The sequence below is a fragment of the Erythrolamprus reginae genome, chromosome 5 (assembly GCF_031021105.1).
Source record: "Erythrolamprus reginae isolate rEryReg1 chromosome 5, rEryReg1.hap1, whole genome shotgun sequence".
NCBI classification, from domain to species: domain Eukaryota; kingdom Metazoa; phylum Chordata; class Lepidosauria; order Squamata; family Dipsadidae; genus Erythrolamprus; species Erythrolamprus reginae.
The window spans coordinates 84,447,523-84,472,797 of record NC_091954.1 but is presented as its reverse complement, the minus strand read 5'-3'; the positions used below and the strand labels follow the sequence as shown (position 1 = coordinate 84,472,797).

Here is a 25,275-nt window from a genome sequence, read left to right as displayed (position 1 = left end):
GTGCTTCATGTATTTCTCATGACAACAGGACAGTATGAACAATATTTCTAAAAAATCTTTCCTTACTAGAGGTACAAAATGTATTGGGTTTTCAGCAGTAAAATATCAGTTGATACTGCTAAATATTAGTATCTCACTGTTTGCATTTTAAGATAATTTTATTCATAACTTTCTACTTACAGTAAATAACTGTAAGTCAATAATGTAGGAGATGAGCAGTCTTGAGCTGAAGGGTGGGGTTAAATATGTAATTAGTTTGGTGTCATTGCACAGTGACAAGAGATCCAAATCCTCTTACATACCTATGTTGTGAATTCTATTGGCTCTTATCTAACACTAATTTAGCTTGAGCTGTTGGTTGCTCACGTTCTTGTGTATAGGTGGAAGGAATAAACTGTTAATGCTTTGAACTCAACTGCTATTCCTGGTTATTTGCTCCTGACGAATACTTGCTTGGAATTTGGAGAGAGCCTACAAATCAGGTCCCTTTGTGTCTTTTTAGGATTCCTGGGACCAACTTGTGCAGACAAAGTCAATTATTGTGCTTCATTTCCTTGTCAGAACAATGGGACCTGTTATACAGATCGACTCTCCTATTCTTGCAGCTGCAGTCCAGGTTTCACAGGACCTACCTGTGCCCACCTGATTGACTTCTGTGCTCTGAATCCTTGTGCTCATGGCATTTGTCGCAGTGTTGGAACAAGTTATAAATGTCTCTGTATTCCAGGTATGTAGGTTCTTGTCATATTCTTTCATACCTTTTTTGCTGTTAACAGTACCTAATTAAAAGTATTTTTATTTTGCTGTTTAATATATGTGTGATGACAAGTTGTTTCTTCCTGTGTTAACTTTAATAACATTTATGCAGTCTATGTCTAATGAAAAAAAAATAGACTGAGCACTTGGACATGCAAATTACTCTCAGTCTATCCTTTGTCTGAAAGATTTATTCATATTTGTAGGCAAGCTTTATTTGTCAAAGGAGTTAAAATACCTTAATCAAGTGATCACAGCTGTATATTAAATTACTTTCACAAAAATTAAATCACATTTTAAATTGTCACTGCCTTACATAAAATCCATGGACTTGTAGGTTTTATGAACAAGTAATTTAGCATGATAGACTGAGTTGATCATGATACAGCTAGTTGAACCTCATTGAATTTTAGTGTGGGCTTTATTTAGCTTTTTAGTGTGTAACTTTAGCTTTTTATCTAATTTCCGATAACTTAGGCTACATTCAAACATGAACTCTCTCTCTCATCTAGTATTTACTCAGAATCCCACTTAATTTATATTATCTTTTTCAACTCCTCTGTTATCACCAGCCCCTCATTCAGTTTTCTAACCAGATTAGAGTGTTCCCTTGATTTTCGCGGGGGATGCGTTCCGAGACTGCCCGCGAAAGACGAATTTCCGCGAAGTAGAGATGCGAAAGTAAATACACTATTTTTGGCTATGAACAGTATCACAAGCCTTCCCTTAACTCTTTAAACCCCTAAAGTGCAATTTCCCATTCCCTTAGCAACCATTTAGATCATTACTCACCATGTTTATTTATTAACGTTTATTAAAAAAAATATTTATTAAAGTCGGATGAAAGTTTGGTGATGACATATGACGTCATCGGGCGGGAAAAACTGTGGTATAGGGAAAAACCCCGCAAAGTATTTTTTAATTAATATTTTTGAAAAACCGTGGTATAGACTTTTCGCGAAGTTCGAACCTGCGAAAATCGAGGGAACACTGTATTGCAAACATGCCCATGAGCATTTCATACACTTGTCATGTTCCTTTAAAAACAGGATTACATTTGAAATTCAGGAACATCCAAATGTCCCTATTCATTGGCTTTGTTCTGGACTACAATCAGAAATTCTATTAAAAATTGTGCTGAAATTCAGAGCAGGCTTACATCTGGACTAAAAAAAAAGTCATTGCTGGTTAATAAAAGAAATAGATTCATAATCCATTGTGCCGGCAGACTGGGAGAAAGAAATTCAGAAGCTTGGAAGAGGCCCTGCTTTAATGAGCTTACTAATAAAGCACGGCTGGAGGGTTTCTATTTCGACTCTCAAGATTCTGCACTTTCACCCCTAGTGTTGCCACTCAACCTCATTAAGGAAAGTCTGTGTGAGTTCTGCTTCCTTGTAAGGGACTTGACACCGTAATTTACAATAAGAACTGTAATAACTTGATTTAAAAGGACAGTTAAAGCAGATTAATGTGTAAAAGAATTATTTCTCCTACAAAGTAATTGTTTGGACATTCTCTGCAAACAAGCTCCCGATTGTTTCATGGTGCTCTTTTTCTTTCTCGGAACATTGATGTGAACTAGAGGAATAGCTTAGGGTAAGATGTATATTTGCAGAACATTACATACCAAGGAAAATCCTTCTTCTATCCAAGATGGGAAAAATGAACAGATAAGTAGAGGAAAGCATTTTAAACAACGTTTAAGCGTAGAATATTTTTGGACACTTGTTTCCAGTAATGTGTATGTTATCTTCATTTTTGCTGAATTACTAATCCCCCCCCACACATTTTTTTTGTTTGCTTGTTTGTTTATTTATTTATAGGCCGCCATTCTCCTTGCTCACTCAGGGCGGCTTACAAAATTAACATTAGCAAAGATAAAAATAGTACAATACAGTTTAAAAGTTAAGAGAAGTAAAAAAATAGAACCAAGTACAGTAGTACCTCTAGATACGAGCTGCTCCACATGCGAGTATTCCAAGTTACGAGCCACGACGGGAGCAAAATTTCTGTTCCAGACCCGAGCTGAAATTCGGGATACGAGCCGAGCTTCCACTAGGTGGCGCAAGAATCCTTGCTTCTGGTTATCTCCGTGGGGAAAAACAAAGTCTAAAGCCATTTGTTCCAGATACGAGTTGATCGACATACGAGCTCCATTCTGGAACAAATTAAACTCGTATCTAGAGGTACTACTGTATATACAATCAGTCATCCCTCATTCCTACTACTGGCCAGGGCGGAAACTATGATTATGACCCTCAGAAAACCAAACGAAAGAGAACTTTAAAATAGGGTGATTATGATGACGAAATGTTCCTTATAATTATCGGTCGGCCCATCTGGAAGAGCTTTGTATTGATCCTGTCCATTATGCAACATCTAATTGTTAAATATTGTAATGAGCTGTAGGATTGTCTTTAAAAATAATCTGGATATTTCAGTTATTTCAAAATAGGCTGTTATAAGGGACCATGAACTGGTACCATTTCAGACTTAATATTAAAATATATCTTATTATGTTTTAAGTGCAATTTAGAATATTGGTATTTATCTTACTTTTGCTTCTTAAGGATTTTCAAAATCTTACATACTTTGTTTCCTTTTTAAAAATTCATTTTAAACTTTGTCCATGTAGTAAAAGTCTTCAGTGAAAGATTCTCACTGAAATTTTGGAGGTACAGTGATACCTCGTCTTACAAACACCTCGTCATACAAACTTTTCGAGATACAAACCCGGGGTTTAAGATTTTTTTGCCTCTTCTTACAAACTATTTTCACCTTACAAACCCACCGCCGCCGCTGGGATGCCCCGCCTCCGGACTTCCATTGCCAGCGAAGCACCCGTTTTTGCACTGCTGGGATTCTCCTGAGGCTCCCCTCCATGGGAAACCCCACCTGCGGACTTCCATGTTTTGTGATGCTGCAGGGGAATCCCAGCGAGGGGAGCATCAGTGAAATCGCAGCATTGCAAAAACACAGAGGTCTGGAGGTGGGGTTTCGAGGACTTTGCTGTTTTTGCGATGCTGCGATTTCACTGATGCTCCTTTCGCTGGGAAACCCCACCTCCGGACTTCCGTTGCCAGCGAAGCACCCGTTTTTGCGATGCTGGGATTCCCCTGCTGGGATTCCCCTGCAAACACAGAAGTCTGGAGGTGGGGTTTCCCATGGAGGGGAGCCTCAGGGGAATCCCAGCAGCTCAAAAACGGGCACTTCGGCTGGCAAAAGGGGTGAATTTTGGACTTGCACGCATTAATCGCTTTTCCATTGATTCCTATGGGAAACATTGTTTTGTCTTACAAACTTTTCACCTTAAGAACCTTGTCCTGGAACCAATTAAGTTTGTAAGACAAGGTATCACTATATCCTCACTTCAGAATGTAAAAATCCTCCCCCCCCCCATTTTTTTTTAAAAAGAAGATGGTAACATATTTGCAGTGCTGGAAATTTAGCTTCTACACATGCTCAGAAGAAAATAATCCTGAGGAAAGCCCCCCTCCCCCATGCAAAAAAGATGGCGTTGTCCACAGACTGGCACTGATAGAACCAGTTCCGTGATGTCATTGTGACATCTTCACAGGGTTGCTACTGGTTCAGCCAAGGAACCCACTTCTGGTTTGAGGGTTGCTTAAATCCCAGGTTGCAAAATGGTTGGTATGAAAAAGCCAGCATGTGAATTTAAACATATTTATTACCCACTGCATGGAAAACAAGGTGTTAACTAGGTTTCAGGACCAGTTTGGTCACTAATGTTGCTTGACAGATGGATTGCCTGACAATGTTAGATTATGAAATATTTGCTAAAGGGAAGTTATGAAAAATGATTCAGAAGCTTTTTGAAGATGTGAGACATACTGACAAATCCGTAATGGATGTAGCAGGCAAAAGATTTATTTCATGTCATATAAAAGAAGAAAGTCTTGATAGGAGGAGAAGGACAGCAGAATGTATAGAATTGCCTGGTACAACTTGGGTGTTATTCACCATGGTTTTACTGAAGGATTTTCATTCATATATATATTGTCATTATATGTCTGTATGTGTACATATATGGCATGTATGTGTGTTTGTGTGTGTGTGTATATATACACACCGCATATACACTGTACATACACACTGTATATTTATATATGTAGACATACAATGACAAGTTTGAAGAAGTTGCTAAAAAAAGCCCATAAAGCACCATACTGATGAATATGTAGTTATGAACCAGCAGTTTAGAAATTAAATATTGTGACTGGATGTTTTTTCTGGTCTTTCCTTCCATAACATGTTTATTGCTGAATGAACATGAAAGCTGGAATAAGATTTGCTTTTCAATGATTCTGATGACTAAGGAGAACATAATTTCGGTAACGCTACAGATAAATGAAATAATTGCACTTAGATTGAATGTAGTGTTATATGTGGAGAAGGTCATATTAGATTCAACGAGTTATTTTTAAATAGACACAGCATGATGAGACCACACAAATCAACAGCGAGGTATACTTTCCTACAATTACAATTCAATGGTTTCTTTAAAAGGGACAAAAGAGAGTTTTTAAAATATTTTTGTTTTTATTTTGTTTATACATTTTACATATTTCTTCAATCTGAAAAGACTCTTAAGTTATGTACATAAGAACAACAATACCACCAAAACAAAATCCTAATAGGATATAACCAATTACAGTGGTCCCTCGATCATCGCGAGGGTTCCGTTCCAGGACCCCTCGCGATGATCGATTTGTCGCGAAGTAGCGGTGCGGAAGTAAAAACACCATCTGCGCATGCGCAGATGGTATTTTTATTTCCACCGCAGCAGCGAGGAGCCGAAGATTGGGTTTCCCCGCCGCCTCGCTGCTGCTGCTTGTCCGCGCGCGTGCCGCCCGCCCCCCCCGCGCTGTTGCTGGGGCCGCTTCTCAGCTGAGAAGCAGCCCTGGGGTTTCCCCGCGCGGCGCGCGCGCCGCCCACCCCCCCGCGCTGTTGCTGGGGCCGCTTCTCAGCTGAGAAGCGGCCCTGGGGTTTCCCCGCGTGCGCGCGCGCCGCCCGCCCCCCCGCGCTGTTGCTGGGGCCGCTTCTCAGCTGAGAAGCAGCCCTGGGGTTTCCCCGCGCGCGCGCGCGCGCCGCCCGCCCCCCCCGCGCTGTTGCTGGGGCCGCTTCTCAGCTGAGAAGCAGCCCTGGGGTTTCCCCGCGCGCGCGCGCGCGCCGCCCGCCCCCCCCGCGCTGTTGCTGGGGCCGCTTCTCAGCTGAGAAGCAGCCCTGGGGTTTCCCCGCGCGCGCGCGCGCCGCCCGCCCCCCCGCGCTGTTGCTGGGGCCGCTTCTCAGCTGAGAAGCAGCCCTGGGGTTTCCCCCGCGCGCGCGCGCGCCGCCCGCCCCCCCGCGCTGTTGCTGGGGCCGCTTCTCAGCTGAGAAGCAGCCCTGGGGTTTCCCGCGCGCGCGCGCGCGCCGCCCGCCCCCCCCGCGCTGTTGCTGGGGCCGCTTCTCAGCTGAGAAGCAGCCCTGGGGTTTCCCCCCGCGCGCGCGCGCGCCGCGCGCCCCCCCGCGCTGTTGCTGGGGCCGCTTCTCAGCTGAGAAGCGGCCCTGGGGTTTCCCCGCGCGCGCGCGCGCCGCCCGCCCCCCCGCGCTGTTGCTGGGGCCGTCGCGCGCCGCCCGCCCCCCGCGCTGTTGCTGGGGCCGTCGCGCGCCGCCCGCCCCCCCACGCTGTTGCTGGGGCCGCTTCTCAGCTGAGAAGCAGCCCTGGGGTTTCCCCCGCGCGCGCGTGCCGCCCGCCCCCCCGCTGTTGCTGGGGCCGCTTCTCAGCTGAGAAGCGGCCCTGGGGTTTCCCCGCGCGTGTGCCGCCCACCCGCCCACGCCGTTGCTCGCGCCTTACCGGGGCAAGAGGGGGAAGACCCAGGGAAGCCTCTGCCCGGCGGGGAAACTCCACCATCTACGCATGCGTGGAAGGGCACGCATGCGCAGATGGTGGAGTTTACTTCCGGGTTGAAAACTCGCGATATAGCGTTTAGCGAAGATCGAGATCGCGAAACTCGAGGGACCACTGTATACCTAATTATCACAATCATTAAAACATTAAAGTATTGAACTGTGTTGAAAAATCATAATTAATTAGTCTCTAAATGCCTTCCACAACAGTTTTAACTAATTTTCAGATGGAAATTAAAATTGGAAAATATATTTGCTTCACAGAAAAGGCTGTTTCTGAAGAAGGCTAGCAGAAATCCTATTTCATATGTTTTCTATTGCAATTTGTGGCATTTGAGATGCCACATTAGGCATTCTCTGTTCAGTCTTACTGACTGGGTAGAATTTAATTGGGAAAGGTGTCCTGGGAGATACCCAGGCCCTGAGCCATATGATTGCCATAATATTAGATTAACTTGTAACCCTTGGAACTTGGCTTTTCCCATGTTCTCAGACTGGAAACCACATTCTGACTTTTTATTTCTCCTTTCCCACACATCTATTGTTCCTTTTGGTTCCATCAAATTAATTATCAGAAGCTTTTTTTAACCATCTTCTTGATGATACTGGCCAGGTTGTTGTATTTCCATTTTTAAGTACCTGTATTGATTTTATCCAAGCACTGGTTTATTGTTATTTTACTGTAAGGTGGGGACGGAAAGGGAGTGACTGTTTTTGAAAAGATAAATTGATGAATGGACAGGTGGGGGGCGAACCTCTGGCTACCTCTGCTTAACTTGTTCAATAGCTTGCTAGTCCAACCCCCTGCCTGAGCAGGCATCTTAAAGCACCCCAGCCAAGTGGCAGTCCAATCTCTGAGGACCTGCAGTTCTCAGCCCCAAACCTCTTTCTTGCTTCTGTGTGGGACAACTTTCTCCCAGAAAACTATAACCTCTTTAGATCTTGCTTGCCTTTTCAAGTACAGCTCCTAGTTCTGCCAATTCTCTACCCTGAGCTCAGCTTTCTTCACCAATTGCCCTTTTAGTCCTTTCAAAATTACAGTGGTTCACTTTAATAGACCGTCAAATAATTGAAGCAACACTTAGGAAAATAAGAATACCTTCTTGCTTCACTTCTAGAATAGAACATAGAATGCAGATTAGGAGGGGTGGAAGGGACCTCAGAGGTCTTCTAGTCCAAGCCCTTGCTCATGGCTGGAGGCCTTATACCAGGGGTCCCCAAACTTGGCAAGTTTAAGACTTGTGGACTTCAACTCCCAGAATTCTCTAGCCGGCTATACTGGCTGGAGAATTCTGGGAGTTGAAGTCCACAAGTCTTAAAATTGCCATGTTTGAAGACCTCTGCCTTATACCAAGCGATGGCGAACCTTTTTTTGCTCGTGCCAAAAGAGCATGCATATGCATGATAGCGTGTGCATACACACATGCACACACCCATAACACAGTGCTCTCCCCGCATGCATGTATGCACAACCCTCGCCCGCATGTGCAGAACCTGTGGATAGAGGCCCCCAGAGCCTGTCGATAGAGAAAAATGGATTCCAGATTATTTTCGGCCTTCTGGAGGGAGGGAGGGAGGTTGCCATTTTCAGGGGGGATGCTTTTTTCAGGAGGGATGTCATTTTCAGGAAAGCCTTCTAAAACCTGGGGAGTGTGAAAAACAGCCCAATGGCCCAACCGGAAGTTCATTTATGAACTTCCGGGTGAGTCCATTTTTCACCATCATAGGCTCTGGAGGCTTTCCTGAAACCTGGGAAAGGCAAAAACAACCTCCCTGCTCTTTGGGAAGCCAAAAACCAGCTGCTCAGCACACATATGCCTGCTGGAGCTGACCTGGGGCATTGCCTTGCGTGCCCTCATATATCATTCCATGTGGCACCTGTGGCATGCATGCCATTGGTTCGCCATCACAGCCTTATACTATCCTTCTCAAATGATTGTCCAGTCTATTTTTGAAAACCTCCAGGAATGGAGCACCCACAACTCTAGAAGGATTAATTGTTCTCACTGTCAGAAAGTTTCTGTTTACTTCTAAGTTGGATTTCTCTTTCACCAGCATCCACCCATTACCTCTTGTCCTTTGGAACGAAAGTCAATCCCTTCTTCTCTGTGACAGTTCTACAGTACTGGAGGACAATTAACATGTTCCCCTAATCCTTCTCTTCGAACAGCTAGAGTGATTAAACAAACACACCTTAACCACTCTGTTGCCATCTTGTTCAAAGTTGTTAACTAGATGGCAACAACGTTTATTGTGTATCCAGTACACAAAAGAACAGCAAAACGTGAATGAGTTTATACCTCTAGCTATGCAAACAGTAAAAGGAATGCTGTATGTGGTTAGGGAGGGGATAGGCATAATCTGTGAAACATAGAAACATAGAAGACTGACGGCAGAAAAAGACCTCATGATCCATCTAGTCTGCCCTTATACTATTTTCTGTATTTTATCTTAGGATGGATATGTTTATCCCAGGCATGTTTAAATTCAGTTACTGTGGATTTACCAACCACGTCTGCTGGAAGTTTGTTCCAAGGATCTACTACTCTTTCAGTAAAATAATATTTTCTCATGTTGCTTTTGATTTTTCCCCCAACTGTACTTTCATTTCTTCAGGGTCTCTAAACTCTTTTCTATAAATTTGGGCTTGAAGATAAGGAGGAATTTTGGGGCTTTTCTGTCATGGGTGCAAATACTTTTCTTCTGTTTATCTCCCAAAGGCAAAATTGTACTGTTGTAATTGAGAGCAGAGGTCTGTGTGAACATTACTGTACAAAGGAAAAAGTCAGGGCAGCTCTGAATTTTAAAAATCTCTTACAAACCTCCCTGTTAAAACTCTTCTTAACCCAGTTGGAAAGGTGTTTTTTTTTAAAAAGTCACCAGTAATTTAAAGTTTTAGGGAGGAAAAATGTCCCTTGCATTTCATCTGTGGTGGCATTTCATATTGATTTTGCAATTGAGTTCAAAAGATCATGATTCAGTTTCTTTTTAGCAGAGGAGTACTTTTGTGACCTCCTTTTTTTGAAAAAAAAGGTGATAGGGTGAAGACGCCCTCTAGCGGAGACAAAAAGGCATTTCTATATCAATGTAATATGATTTGGGTCTAATTGCCCTATAAAACGTACTTGCCTGTATTCAAAATCAATATTTGTTATATAAGTAGCATTTTTCTAAGAGAAAAAAGTCTGGATTCAATCAAAATAATTCTGATAGATATAAAATGAACTACATTAAGAATATTTTGTAGTGTTTAATCTACAAATAGGAAATCAAGATAGAATTACAGAGTTATTCTCTGGAATTACAAGGTTACTACTAAAGGGCCCAGAGTGTACATATGTATATATTCTACGTAAGGTAGGTGCATTCTGCTCCAATGACCATCATATTATTGGATTCATACTGTATCAGTATTTTTAGATGTGTGCTGATTTTTTTAAGGCAAGGAATTCCATTTACTTTTCTTCCCAAGATTTCTCTTGCTCTTCAGAACTTGAAGTCCATAGGATGATGATCATGAAAAGTATAAATCTTTTCTGTTCAGCAATGCATATCCATAGTCAAACATTCTATTCATAAATTGGGGCTTCAGGGGGCTTTTTTTTAAATTAAAAGGGCTGTTATTTAATTTTTTTTGTTCAGATAAGGTTTTAGTGGTAGAGAATAATGAGTAAAAATGTTTAATATCTCTTGTCAATGACAGATCAGTCTAATAATTATACAAAAACTTTTAATCTCAGTTCTGTGTTAGGAGGAGAAGAGTACAGAATAAAAGGAAATCTAATATATTCTCCTTCTCTTTCTCTTCCATCCTTATCATATCCATACTGGTACCTGGAAAATCTACTTTCATTGTAGAAGCTACTTATTTGTCCTCCAATTTCTTTAGGAAGTATACTAATACTAAAGAAACCATTTTGAGGAGTAGAATTTGTAGCATTGTGCATCTATGTATATGTGTAATTGGGAAGTGGAAAGGATTGGGGATTCCTATATATATACAGTAGTCCCTCACCTATCGCTGGTGTTACGTTCCAGACCCGGCCGCGATAGGTGAAATCCGCGATGGGGAATTTATCGACTGATAGTACTTATTTAAGTATTTATATTGTAATTGTTTGGTAAGTTTTCATTGTTTTAAGTGTTTATAAACCCTTCCCACACAGTATTTATTTTAGATACAGTATTTAAATACAGTATTTACAATTTTAGATTTTTTTTTTTTTGAAAAACCTGCCGATCGAGTTTGGCGGGCTGTTTAAATCTGCCGATCGACTTCCTCAGAAACCCGCGAACCAGCAAAGATCCGCGAATGATTGTTCTCATTAATATTTCTTGAAAACCCGCGATGAAGTGAAGCCGCAGTAGGTGAAGCGCGGTATAGCGAGGGACTACTGTATCTGTACACATATGCACATATGCATGTGCAACAAGACAAATTCCTTGTGTGTCCAATCACACCTGGCCAATAAAATAATACTACAGTATTCTATTCTATTCCATTCCATTCTATTCTTGCTGGGGTCATTTGAATTCAGTCCATGTTTACTGAAGAAAAATAAATCACACTACTGTATTTATTGATAGTAGCGTTTTCACATTTTAGTTGCAAAATAACCTGTATGAATGATGTGTAGAAAATGAAAGCTCTACTCACTTAAATATACAGTACACAGTGACCTGGATCTGAAATGTAATATCCAATAAGTGCAATGACAGCCACAATTCATCTGGGATGACGGCTGCTCAAATAGAGTTAGCAGTAAGGAACTCCTGAAGAAAAGTATAATTGTGTTAGTTAGTATAGTATAAAGTATAATAAGGGTTAGCCAGGGTTGCTCCCAAGACAATATTAGGTCAACGTTGATAGAACATATCTTATGAATGGAAATTAGGCTAAGCAATTATTATCTTCACTATGTTACTCTGGATAAATTATATATCTCACAAACCAAAACTGAGTTTCCATAGTAGTAATATTTTGGGTGATGTGTAAACATAGCCAATATGTAGCAGAAAATAAAGAGTTTCTAGTACAGTATTAAAAAAATAATGTGACCTACTTCAGATATCATGCTAGCGAAGCTTCCTTAACTATGATTTCTTGAGTAAATCATAATTGGTTGGGTTCACACAATGCTTACCACAAATCATGTATCATTAATTATAGTGCTTAGCTGCTGAAAGCCTGTTAACCCATAGGCAGACAAATCACACTGTGACTTAATATGATATATGAACTCAGTCTGTGAATGTGCAATCAGTAAAGTTTATTGAACAACTGTGCACTGTATGCTAACTGAATTTTGGTCAAACACATTAGTAACACTTTCTGAACTGTGAAATGGATTTCTTGCTTGTTCTGTTGACCATCGACATATTGTGCAATGGTACAGTTGTCATTGTACATTCATGGTTGCTTGCCTTTATCTGCTTCAAGGATGAGAAAATTTGACTGTGAATCTCTATGTACTTTTAAACATTCTCTATTGAATTATATGTTGGTATGAGAGCCTATTTCAAGATAAAGTGATGTCACTATGATTTCTACATACTTCACATTATATCAGTTGAAATGGAAGAATGATTTCTGCAAAAATATTACTGCACTGGAAACCGAATAGTCTCTGATTTCTAATAAAGCTGGTGAAGTTCTTCTTTAAGAGTTAAATGTATTTGTGGCTATTTAACATGTAAAATAGACAAGAAGATCTATTTAAGGTCCAAATATTTTAATGTATATTCAGAAGTATTTAAAAGCTAAATATGGGCATTTTTATAAACAGCAATTTATGTGAGAGGAACTCAACGGTGGGGAATGCCGTTCCGGTGGCGGCCATGTAGCCCGTAGGTTAGCACCGGTGGCGATGCTGGGTGTGCACGCACCATCAGTGTTTCCCCGGACATATGCCTGCCATGCCCCACCGCGAGTGTTGCCTTCCTCCGCCGTTCGCCCCTTGCTCGCCTCTTGCACTGGCTCCCCGCACCGTCCATGCTGCTGCCATTCATCCCAAGAGCTAGAGGCGAGCGCTGCAAGCGGGTGGGGGGGGGAATGGTGGTGGGCAGCGACGAGTGGGTACTTACTTGTTTGCCCATTTCCGTGTTTTTTTCGCTTCTGCGCATGCAAAACCCCCGGAAATCGAGCTCACGTGTGCACGCAAGGGGGGGGATGCGGGGGCACTCCCGGCCCATTCCGGTAGGGCCAGGAATGGTAGCTCGCTCCTGGAGGAACTCTACCATTTTCTACAAAGATGTTTGTAGTGTACTGTATATTCTTTTCTTTATTGCTGTTGTGCCTTTAGGTTACCATGGTCTTTACTGTGAAGAGGAATATAATGAATGTCTTTCAGCCCCTTGTCAGAATGGGGCTACCTGCCAAGACCTTGTCAATAGCTATGAATGTGCATGTCTTTCTGAATATGAAGGTGAGCAACACTATATTTTAATAAAAATTAATCTATAGATTATTGTAAATCCACCTAATAAAAGTATATGCATAAGTTCGCCATTTGCCAGATAAATCTTTTTGTAGACATTTCAGACTTTAGTGCTAAGCTGATTTGGATGGAACAGCATTTTCCCCTTAGACTATTATGCTATGTGGCCTAAATTAACAATGGGAAATTGATAATTGCCTTGATTCTGGAACACAATTAATGAAATTTTCTGATTAGGACTAAGATTGGTCTCTGACCTAAAAAAAAGAAAATTATTTGAAATGGAGCATAGCAATTGAATGGTCAAATAGAGGCAATCTGTCATTCAGAGAAATGGTTTTATGGTTTTTAAAAACGAGTGGATAAATGGGTGTACATCTAATTGAGCAGTTTGTGTGCATACTGGTTGTGTGCATATGTTTGCTACATAAAATAAAGGGGAAAAAAACAAAGACATTTGAATGCTAATCAAAAAGAGCAAGGAAATACAATACCTTGTTGACTTGCTGGTTGCTATTCCAGAGATAGCAAAGTAAATTGGTCAGTTGTGGGTTGTCAAAACCAGAAACCTGCCATCCTCCTTTTAAAAGTGTAGACCACTACTATTCACCCTCCTGTCCTATACCCAGATGCACCTAAAAGTTAAAGGAATCACTAACTTCAGGTTTACTCTTCAAAATCATCTTCAAAGGAGTATGCTAAATGTTAAATATGATGTCACTGGAACATGATAAGAAATAACTATTCAGTGTATATTATAATCAAAAAACACAGAAAACCGATGGCAAAAAAAGACCTAGTGGTCTACCAAATCTGCCCTTTGTGTTTTTTTGTTTTATTTTAAATGTTTTTTTTAATTATTTTTTAATTCTATAACATAATATCCTGGTGAAGAAGAAACCAAACCGTAACCTAGAACAAACTTTAGAATCATGTAAAAAACAGTATATTACCTATCAGTCAGATGTTGATACACCATATTTATGCATTCTGATGTTATTTTTCTTCCTTGCCATCCTCTGAATAAGTTATGCAATGAAGATCACTCAGAAGCTGCAACTGGCCAGAATATGACAGCATGGATAATTATAGGCATGACACAGTATACCCATCTCTAACATCTCTGGTTCATAAGTTGCACTGGATGTTGAAATTTGTTTTTAATATTGTATGATGCTCAGAGTTGTCAAGGAATTGGAAAGCCTGGCAGATCTTATAACTACATTTTTTAAAATGTATTATTCTCAGGAAGACACTGTGAATTATATAAAGATCCTTGTGTAAACATCAGCTGTCAGAATGGTGGGACTTGTGACAGTGAAGGGTTAAATGCTACCTGTACCTGTGCACCTGGATTTACAGGTATGTTTTTAAATTGCGCAATATGCAGAGATATTTATAAAAATGCAGAAGTAAAGTAAATGTAAAATATATTAATTTGCATTTGCACTAATTATGATTCCAACAAATTGGTGTACAGTTTAGATAACTGTACCTTATTCTGAACTAACAGTAACAGAGCAATAACAATATTTGTAATGTTTGAATTCATATGGTAAAAAGTGTATTAAAGTGAGAAGATCTTCCATAAAGGGAATTAAATTAAGATTTACAACTATATATTTCTTTTTATTTATGCTGATTCTTTATTCTCTTTCTGATTGATTGGCTGCTTCAAAACAGCCCTTTTCACAATTCTTTGTTGATTCAGATTTGAGTAGGGGGTTTTTTGTACATAGGCCAGGAACAATACTTTTTTTAAAGTACAGGTAGTCTTCGACTTACAATCATTTGTTTAGTGATTGTTCAAAGTTACAATGTCATTGAAGGAAGTGACTTACAACTAGTCCTTACACTTATACTGTTGTAGTATTCTTCATGGTTACATAATCAGATATTGGGATCTTGGCAACCAGTATGTATTTACAATGGTTGCAATGATCTGGGGTGTTTTGATAACATTTGCGAACTTCCCTGATAGTTTCTGACAAGCAAAGTTAATGGAGGAAGTTGTATTTAATTAAACAATTCATGATTCACCTAACAACTGCTTAATGACCCAAAAAGCTCATAAAATTGGGTGCAACTTAATCACGTTGCTTAATATTGGAAATTCTGGTCCCAGTTGCGGTCATAAATTGAGGACTACCTTTATCAAAAAGATAAGGAATCCAACCACAGATTTCTGTTTCTGTTTAAAACAGCATCCTTGAAACTAGGGTTCTACAGAGAAACTTATTAAACCTAACCAATCTAGTGGTGACTAGATGCATGGGAAATATAACCAATGGAAAGGAAGGGCACCAGTTTGGGAGCAATGGTTTCAGAAAGCAATTTCCTAGAATAAATCTTCCTATTTCAGAATTCTTTAGAGCAAATTCTGTTGAAACAGACATTTTCAAAAGAAGCTTTGCTGTGATTACTAATCTTATTTCATTCAAGCTTTTTTCTAGAAGTTTGATTGCTTTGCAATGCAGATTTTTTGCTATATTGTCACTGTTATTGTTTTAATCTCTCATGCAACCTTGGGGATATCTTGGACTGTTGTTTTAGAAGCAAATAATATGAAGTGAAACTGATAGCTGACAAAAAGAACAATATAGGTGAATTGCTTCTAACAAGGAATATATTACTTTTTAGTCACAGGTACAAATATAGAAATAAATACACAAATTGAAATGACATAGAAAGAGATTGTTATGTATACTATTTTACTTGTACAGTTGCAATAGAAAACTGTCTTTCTTGCCTGTTTTAAGGTGAAGAATGTGACATCAACATAAATGACTGTGAGAGTAACCCTTGTCGCCATGGAGGACTGTGCATAGACCAACCTAATGGATATATTTGTCATTGTCCACATGGATGGGTTGGTGCAAACTGTGAAATACGTGAGTGTATTTATCACTATTCATAGTACATTGAACCACAAAAATATTGTTTTTATGCAACACAAATAGAGTTAACAGGAGTTTGTAATGTCATCATAAGACACTCTGCACAATATGTCTTCCGTAATACAGTGGTACCTCTACTTAAGAACTTAATTCGTTCCGTGAGCAGGTTCTTAAACAGAAAAGTTCTTGAGTAGAAACAGTTTTTTCCATAGGAATCAATGTAAAAGCAAATAATGTGTGCAAACCCATTAGGAAAGAAATAAAAGCTCGGAATTTGGGTGGAGGAGGAGGAGGAGGAGGAGGAGGAGGAGGAGAGTCCCTGCCAAAGGAAGGTGAGGTGAGGGGAATCAAAAAAATATAAAACTTTAAGGCTTAAAAAAAAAAAGAGGGACTCTGAGGTGGCGAGGAGGAGCACGTGCTTCCCATACACCCAGCGTGAGGCTGCCTCCCATACACTGCACCAGAGAGAGAAACCCAAGTGGATAAGAGGGGGAAACCTCCCGCTCCTTTGACAGAAAGGCGGCTGCTGCTGCTACCTGCTGCTTCTTCTTTTCCATGCTGAAGGGCTCCCCTCTCCTCTCGCTCACTCGCTTTGTAGCTGGTGCCTTTCCTTCACTGTGGTGACTCCTCGGTTTGGCTGAAGCCAAGTTGATCTGGCCAGGGCGAAGCACCCCCTTTTGCCTTTCCACGTCCAGATGCTCCAGGAGGCAACCTCGCACTGGGTGTATGGGATGCAACGCGAGGGAGTCACCACAGCAAAGTGTTTATTCCCTCTCCAAGCACCAAGAGAAAGGAAAACGCTCCGGTCGCTCTGGACTGCACAGAACGAAGGGAATCTTTCTTTTTTCTGGGCACTGGCAGAGGTTTATTCTCCAAGCGCCCAGAGAAAGGAAAATGCTTTCTTTGCTCTGGACTGTCAAAGCCTCCTTAAGTGCCACCCAAAGGCTCCTCTGGCAGCCCAGAAAAGCCCGAGGTGGCCGGGATTAAAGGGGAATGGCAGGAAACTGGCTGGCCCTTCATGCCACTCTCAAATTTCCTGGGAAATTTTTACGGGCTCGGTTTCTTAAGTAGAAAATGGTTCTTAAGAAGAGGCAAAAAAATCTTGAACACCCAGTTCTTATCTAGAAAAGTTCTTAAGTCGAGGCATTCTTAGGTAGAGGTACCACTGTACTATAATTAGGGTAGTTCTCTCCAGATTTAATATCTGAATGTAGTTGAAATTCCTGAAGACTTGGAAGAAGATTTCCTATAAAATTATAGTTTCAGACATGCAGGGTTTTTTAAAAAAAAAAAATTAAGTAGCAAATACTTCCAAGAAAGCATGTGTGGATCATGACAATGTTGGAATACTCTGTCTAATCTAATCTACATTAAGCTTTCAGGAACCACACTTAGAAGAATCCTGGGAATGCATATTTTATTGTCTGCCCAACTTTTTAATAGCTGTGATTGGCTTTATATTCCATGCATATGGAAAAGTGATACTTTTTACAGTTGTCCTTGATTTTATGAATTGCCTTTTAATTTTATTTACTTCATAGTGTAAACTATGCAAACTATGTAAACTATGCAAACACTACATAGAGATATAGTGTTGGCATATAAACTATAGGTAGTTTGCACATAATTTAAGTTTAAACTAGTTCATTAATTAATCAATTACAGTAAAATTGTCCTGTAAATTGCATAGACAATTTGATATGGGTTGAAAAGCACCCATTCCTGCTGAGATCTATAACTTTTATAACATTAAAGTTAAAAACCAGAACGTTTTCCCATTTTTTTGCTTAGAAGCTAGTCCATGTGTAAATACCATCACACAATTTTGGCAACATCTTCCTCGTCTATATACTATTAAAATTGTAATATTTGCTTGTATCATTAAGTGTTGTACCTTATGATCCTTGATGAATGCATCTTATCTTTTTATGCACACTGAGATCATATGCACAAATTCCTTGTGTGTCCAATCACCGGGGGTGGGCTACTGCCCGAATCGGGGGGGGGGGAATGCAGTGGGGTAGCGAAAATGGAGGTCCACCCTGGAGCACCCAATTTGTACTGAAAGATGTTGAAAGAAAATGCAGGGGGTGCTGCATAAGCCACGCCCACAGTGTGGTAGTAAAAATTTTGGTAGCCCTTCACTGCCAATCATGCTTGTCCAATAAAGAATTCTATTCTATTTTATTCTATTTGCAACCTCAGTTGTGTAACATTGGATATGGGGCATGGGTCCTGGAATTCTGCAAATTAACCCATTTGAGTTGTCTTGGTTCAGTAACTGTGGCTCTCAGAAATCATTTTTCCTCTTTCTTGGCCGATCTGTGGAATTACCTGCCAGGGTGTTGACGGGAGGTGAGGGTATAAAGAGGGTCATAGACTTCAAGAAAAAAATGCATCCCTGCTCCTCATTGTAGCATGTCCCCAAGGGACCTCTCCCAATGATGAAAAGGGCTCAACTGCCAGCTTCTGCAACCAGACCCACTTCAACAGCAGGCATCCATGTCATTCATGTCTCCATTAGAATAGAATAGAATTTTTATTGGCCAGGTGTGATTGGACACACAAGGAATTTGTCTTGGTGCATATGCTCTCAGCGTACATAAAATAAAATATACATTTGTCAAGAATCATGTGGTACGACACTTAATGATTGTCATAGGGGTCAAATAAGCAATGAAGAAGCAATATTAATAAAATTCTTAGGGTATAAGCAGCAAGTTACAGTCATATAGTCAACATGGGAGGAAATGGGTGAAAGGAATGATGAGAAAAACTAGTAGAATAGAAGTGCAGAATTAGTAGAAAGTCTGACAGTGTTGAGGGAATTATTTGTTTAGTAGAGTGATGGCGTTCGGAAAAAAACTGTTCTTGTGTCTAGTTGTCTTGGTGTGCAGTGCTCTGTAGCGACATTTTGAGGGTAGGAGTTGAAACAATTTGTGTCCAGGATGTGAGGGGTCAGTAAATATTTTCCCCGCCCTCTTTTTGACTCGTGCAGTATACAGGTCCTCAATGGAAGGCAGGTTGGCAGCAATTGTTTTTCCTGCAGTTCTGATTCTCCTCTGAAGTCTGTGTCGGTCCATTTTGGAGAAGAGATGTCTATTTTTCATGAAAAGGAGAACATAAAAGTTAATATAAATTAAAAGAGATAAGAATAGTGTTGCTGGCTAGGGATTCTATAACGAATACTACAAGTTCTGAATCTGATCAACTGAATAGAAATAACTCATCTTTCCCCATTTTATCCTACTGATAAATAAAAGAAACGAATTAAGTCTTAGAGGTACAGTACCTCATCCTCAACCCATTTTTACTTCAGGGGAGTGGTATGAAAAGCTTGAGGAAACAACTCTCTTGATCATAAAATTCATTCTTCCAAGCTGCTATGTTTTCAGAAAGGACATGCGGTAGTCGTTCATCTCTGCCTTCTCAGTTCTGTGACTTTTCACTGCATTATTTATTTTTGAGTAGGTTTGACCCAAAGTATAAACCAACATTCTACATAAGGTTTTCCTAACTGACCTAGATTTAACAGGTAAAAGGCCATTAATTCATCCATAGTATAATTAGTATGGGAAGGCTAAAAAAATGATATTGTAGCTGTGTAAAATTTATATTAGACTTTGTTAGCATCTGGGGTGTAGTTAAAGTTTCCTCCCTCCCCCCCCCCATTTCTAATGTGCATTTTGTTATGAGTCTGGAAACTATCCAAGGGTGAATGACAATTTATTTCAGTGATAGACAATAGGCTGACTGACAGCTGGATTTAATATCCTGAGACATAAAATAATCCTTAAAAATGCATTCTATGCAGTGCTTCAGTATTATGTATTGTAATGAAAATATAATGCAAGTTGTAAGAAAGAGATAAATTGCTAGGACCATATGCCTTTATTGCCTACTGAAGCTGATCTTCTACGATAGCAAAAAGTTCAGTTTAATTTAATCAATAGTTTAAAAACTTCACAGATTTAATACATATTACAAATAACGGTGAGATATAGCCCAAAAGGGAACATTGCATTGAACTATTCTTCCATCTAGAGAGAACCTTTGTGCTCTCTGAGCTTGCTTGTTTTCAAGCAGATTTTATATTACCAGATGTTTCATTATCCTAACTAGGTAACATCACCAGTGCTAGTATTTTTCCACCTTACCAAATTCATTCCTGGCTGATAGGAAAGAACGAGAAATGCAAATATAGTTTTAACTGGAAAGTAGTCTGAATGGATACCAAATCGAGTAATTGTCACACAGGTCACTTTCAGACTTGTGGCAACAAACCATACATGTAAATATAATAGAATCCAGCGTGCCTATCGTCCCCTACCCTAATGTTTCTCTCTTACTAGTACCATGTACTGTATATAAACATTGTTATATCTTTGTATACTACCAACACGTACTTGACAAAATAAATCAAATGAACAGAACAGAACAGAATAGAATTCTTTTTGGGCCAAGTGTGAAAGAGAAGTGGTCTACAAGCTGGTTCAGTGATAATAAAATCATGAAGTGAGAAATCATTTACTTAATCCACTTCTTCATTTAGGAATAACTAAGTAAATGTAACCAAAGTTGATGTTTCATTGGCAGAAGAGGAGGAGGAGACAAAAGAATATGAAGTTCATAATACTCCTTGACTTTAGCAATCATTCAAGTTATATTGACACTGAAAATGTGACTTACAACCAGTTTTCTTACAGCTGTTGTAGCTACGTCAAGGACATGTGTTCAAAATTCAGACACTTGGCAACCGTCATGTGTTTACTAGGATTGTAGCATCCCAGGATCACACGATGTCCATTTGCGACCTTCTCAGCCAGTTTCCAACTAGCAAAATCAATGGCGGAAGCTGGGTTTGCTTAATGATTGTGATTTACTTAACAACTGTAGTGATTTGCTTACAACTCTGGCAAAAAGGATAATAAAATCGGGCATGATTCACTTAATAATCACCTTGCTTAGCAATTCTGATCCCAACTGTGGTCATAAGTCAAAGACTACCTGTAGTTTTTGCTAGCCTTTATGCAGATTAGAATGCCCCCAAAAGAATGTGCAGAGAGTAAAGTATAATGAGCTTTTTTGTGGCACAGGGAAATGAGAGTGCTATAAATAACATAACTGTATCCCCCCTCCCTTCTAGATCTACAGTGGAAATCAGGGCACGTGGCTGAGAGTCTGACAAATATGCCTCGGCATTCTCTGTATATCATAATTGGAGCCCTGTGTGTAGCATTTGTCTTGATGTTGATCATTCTCATTGTGGGGATCTGTCGCATCAGTCGTATTGAATACCAAGGTTCATCTAGGCCAGCCTACGAAGAATTCTACAACTGTAGGAGCATTGACAGTGATTTCAGCAGCGCTATTGCCTCTATCCGACATGCCAGGTATGCTTGGGGGAAACAGAACACTGTTTTTGAAGGAACAGCAAGTTGGATGAAACACCAATTCATGCTGTAAGAAACAATGGTAGAATGCTTCTGCATGCAAACATTCTGAAGAATGAAAAAATAACTGTTAGTGAATAAGCCTGTGCTACTGTCTTTAGCCTGAGCTCTATTTATACCTTTAAAAACGACTTTGGCTTATATAAGCTTTTTAATATATAACCTGCCTTCTTCAATTTGGGAGCCACATTACCCGATATGCAGGCCATTTTTGACTGGTTAATATTATTTTTCTAATGTCTACACATTCAGACACAAACATATTCTGATGGCCAAGCAGTAGTTAAATAAAAAATATCACTATATCACTGTATATCAATCACTACAGAGATCAGAATTGCCCCCACCCTCCTCGCCTTTCGTAAGCTCCTTAAAACCCACCTTTGTTGTCAGGCATGGGGGAACTGAGATATTCCCTTCCCCTTAGACCTATACAATTTATGCATGGTATGCTTGTGTGTGTATGTTTGTTTTTTTTAAAATAAGGGTTTTTAAAATTATTTTAAATATTAGATTTGTTACATGTTGTTTCATTATTGTTAGCTGCTCCAAGTCTATGGAGAGGGGCGGCATACAAATCTAATAAATAAATAAATAAAATAAATAAAATAAACATTTTATCCTATGTATCTTTAATATGCAAGCCTAGGTTATAAACTCAACAGTGATCATTTTCATGAATTGCAATTTTAAACTTTATAGATCATTCAAGATCAAACATTCATAGACTTGAATTACCAACTGCAATTTAGAGCAAGAACCTCAAAGAGCCTAATGAAATCAATCTGTTTCCATCTTGGTTGACTCTGTTTGAGATTACTCTCTTTCAGGATCTGTGGGCAGGATCTGTAGCAAAAGACAGGTGCTCTCCCCATCACATAGTAGTGCTTGGGGCCTGAATGTGAGCTTGCTGATGATCAGCCCAGCATTATAATCACATGAGCCACCTCTTTCCACTTGCCTAAGGTAGAACTAGCGTTTAGCATTGCCTGATGCCTTAACTACTATGTAAAACAGGCTCTCTTTATAGATAAACAGTATATGTATATATATACTCGATAAATGGACTATTTTGGCCACCCAATTCCCAGAACTCTGGACACTGATATTTTCATATAATCAAACTTTTCATTTTCAAAGCTTCAGGTTAATCTAAATGGTGTATCTATGTCCATTCTCCCCAAACAAGAATAAACCATTGACTAGAATAGTAGGAACAAGTACACAGATTTGTATATATTGTTTTTTTCAAAGTGTGATCTGTAGGACCTCTCTTTCTATGTGTAGTTAGTAACAGTACTATTTAGGATTAACTATAGTGTTCAATTGATCCCGTAAGCTTTCATAGTTTCATTAGAAGCATTAACGTATATAGAATTACGCTACAAAAATTTGGTGATGAAATAGAGTTTTAGAATTAGAACTTTTGAAAATAACGATCTTGTAGATTACTGCCAGGAAAATGGGATGTTTTTATATATATTACTCCACTACGACTTCTGTGTCCACTTACTTTTTTGAATTTTAGATTTGGAAAGAAATCTCGCCCTGCAATGTATGATGCAACTCCAATTGCTTATGAAGATTACAGCCCCGATGACAAGCCTTTGGTTACACTGATTAAAACAAAAGATTTGTAATCTATTTAACAGTCGTTATGGGGAGGGGATTATTTTTCAAAAGGATGGGCTACTGAATTAATTCAATATTTTTAAGATAAAGCAAGTGTATGAAAATTAAAGTGTTTAGCTGCTCCAGAATTTTCTGTAGATTATTTAAGAACAGGTTTTCTGCAGCTTTTTGTTTGAAGGAAATATTTTAAACTGAATTTGTGAAATTCATTATTTCTCTTTTATTGTATTTCATTAGAAACTCTAAACTTAACAAGTAGTGTGTTGTTGCTTTTACCAATCTCAGATGGTACAGGCAGAATAAGATATGTTAAGCAATGAAAATTTCTCTTTAATGTAACAGTGGCAGCATTCTTAGTAGACTTAGGAAAAATGTAAAACTTGATATATTCATTATTGAAAAAATGAAGTCCGAAATGTTTGTGTTTGTGAAAAGGAATTTAGTAAAAATTATTATTCTTAAACTGAATGAATTAGCTTTCTCTCTCTTTTGTGCATGTCTGTATTGTGTTCCTGAAATCTGCTAAAATTTGGCCTTGAGTTGGTGTTTGTCATTTTTGTAATGATATTCAAGGTAAGCTTTGTAAAAATTAATATCTTTGAAGTGCCTATTAAGGCAAAAGGGGGTTATTCCTGTTGCTTTGAAAGTTTGGTTAATTTCATAATGCTGAGGGTTAGATCTTTGTATTGGAATTATGTCTTCTTCAAAAAGTCCAGGTTTTTTAACAGTTCGAGTAAACAAAACATATAATTTGAACAGTTTGTCTCTCAAATGTTAACGTAAAGTATTACTTTTGTTTACAATATTGTGTAATTCTCATAGTGCATCTTATTTACACATGTGGGATTTTTGTGGCTCAATTTGACTGCTTATGTGTTTCAAGATTTTTGCTCATTTCAAAGAATATTGAATAAATGTGACCAATTCAAGTGGCAGCTCATTTGTTTTGCCTTCAGCTGTTACGACTAGTGAGTGCCCTTGAATGTAAACCATATGCCTTATAATTATAATGTAAACCAGTCATGGTGTCTTGAGAAGCAGTACCATTTTATTTATATATTTTGAACATTTTCAAATGTAACCTATTTTTGGTTTGTATCATGTGGAGTTGGCTCATATTGTTTGTAATATGAGCAACTGCCATTTAGCACAAGTGTGGATTTTGAACACAGTATAATCATGTGATAGGGACTGTTTTCCTTCGGCTCAAAACAAGACCTACAGATGCACAACTTTAATTTTTTACTCCATTTTTCTTTGCTTCCTTTTTACATATATATTTCCTGCTGAATGGTATTTTTTCTGTGCTTCAAAATATTTAATAACTAAGTATGGCCAAGGTAGTTACATTTTATTAAGACAGTAATATCTTTGGTAATCTCTTTAAATAGTTGTCATCTACCCATTATTTGGGGGGATCTGAAGTAGTTAGGATGAATAAACCAGATACCCAGAATGTAATGGTAATTGTACACAGCAGTACCTCCTTGGTGGGTTTAATTTGATAGATCAGTTGAAAGTACTTAGAGGGCAATGCATTAGGGATACAATGCATTGTGGGAAAAGACCTAAAGTTTACATCTCATAGGGAGACCAAATGATAGTGGGGAGGGGAAGTAAGGCCAGCAGGTAGGGGGGAGAGAGGGAGAGGGAAGGAGAGAGGAAGGGAGAGAGAGGGGGGGGAATTGAATATAAACAATCAAAGGTTCTTGTCTGTGTGTACTGATTAATACAGGATAACTCATAGGAAGTTGTTTCATTTCCTATGGAGCATCCTCACCTTATTTCTCAGTTGCAGCTGAAGTGGAACTATAAGTTGGATACAAATATATTGTATTTTTAGTAAAATAATTGCAGAGAGACATGGTCAGAGATATCTGCTGGAATCCTAAGTGGACAACTGCCAAGTGAAGTAGACAGCTTGGATCAGATGGAACAGTTTTAGGACATAATTATACCAATCTATCATTTCTAGAAGCTACATAACAATTCCAAATGGCATTTCTGTATCATCATCACTCTATTATGGAGGTGAAGAGAACTGCTACTCGGTATGCTCATGGCTGTGATTTATGTTACCCGAAAGCCTCATGCAATGTATATATGTATATCGATGGCTAGCAGGAAGCATTGATATCCCATATTAGTAAGTAAAATTAAATTTTTCTGAGAATATCAAAGTAATTTTCCCAT

General features: G+C 39.2%; 1 protein-coding gene across 1 annotated transcript in view; it reads left to right on the top strand.

Annotated features, from left to right (window-relative positions):
• DNER (delta/notch like EGF repeat containing) overlaps positions 1-23,550 on the top strand; it is a 152,608-nt gene extending 129,058 nt beyond the window's left edge. The window contains exons 8-13 of the mRNA XM_070754090.1: positions 503-727; positions 12,966-13,088; positions 14,349-14,462; positions 15,860-15,991; positions 21,144-21,390; positions 22,979-23,550. Of these exons, the coding sequence (XP_070610191.1) occupies positions 503-727; positions 12,966-13,088; positions 14,349-14,462; positions 15,860-15,991; positions 21,144-21,390; positions 22,979-23,090 (953 nt within the window). The 3' untranslated portion in view covers positions 23,091-23,550. The remainder of the gene's footprint in view (positions 1-502; positions 728-12,965; positions 13,089-14,348; positions 14,463-15,859; positions 15,992-21,143; positions 21,391-22,978) is intronic.
• Positions 23,551-25,275: the final 1,725 nt, after the last annotated feature.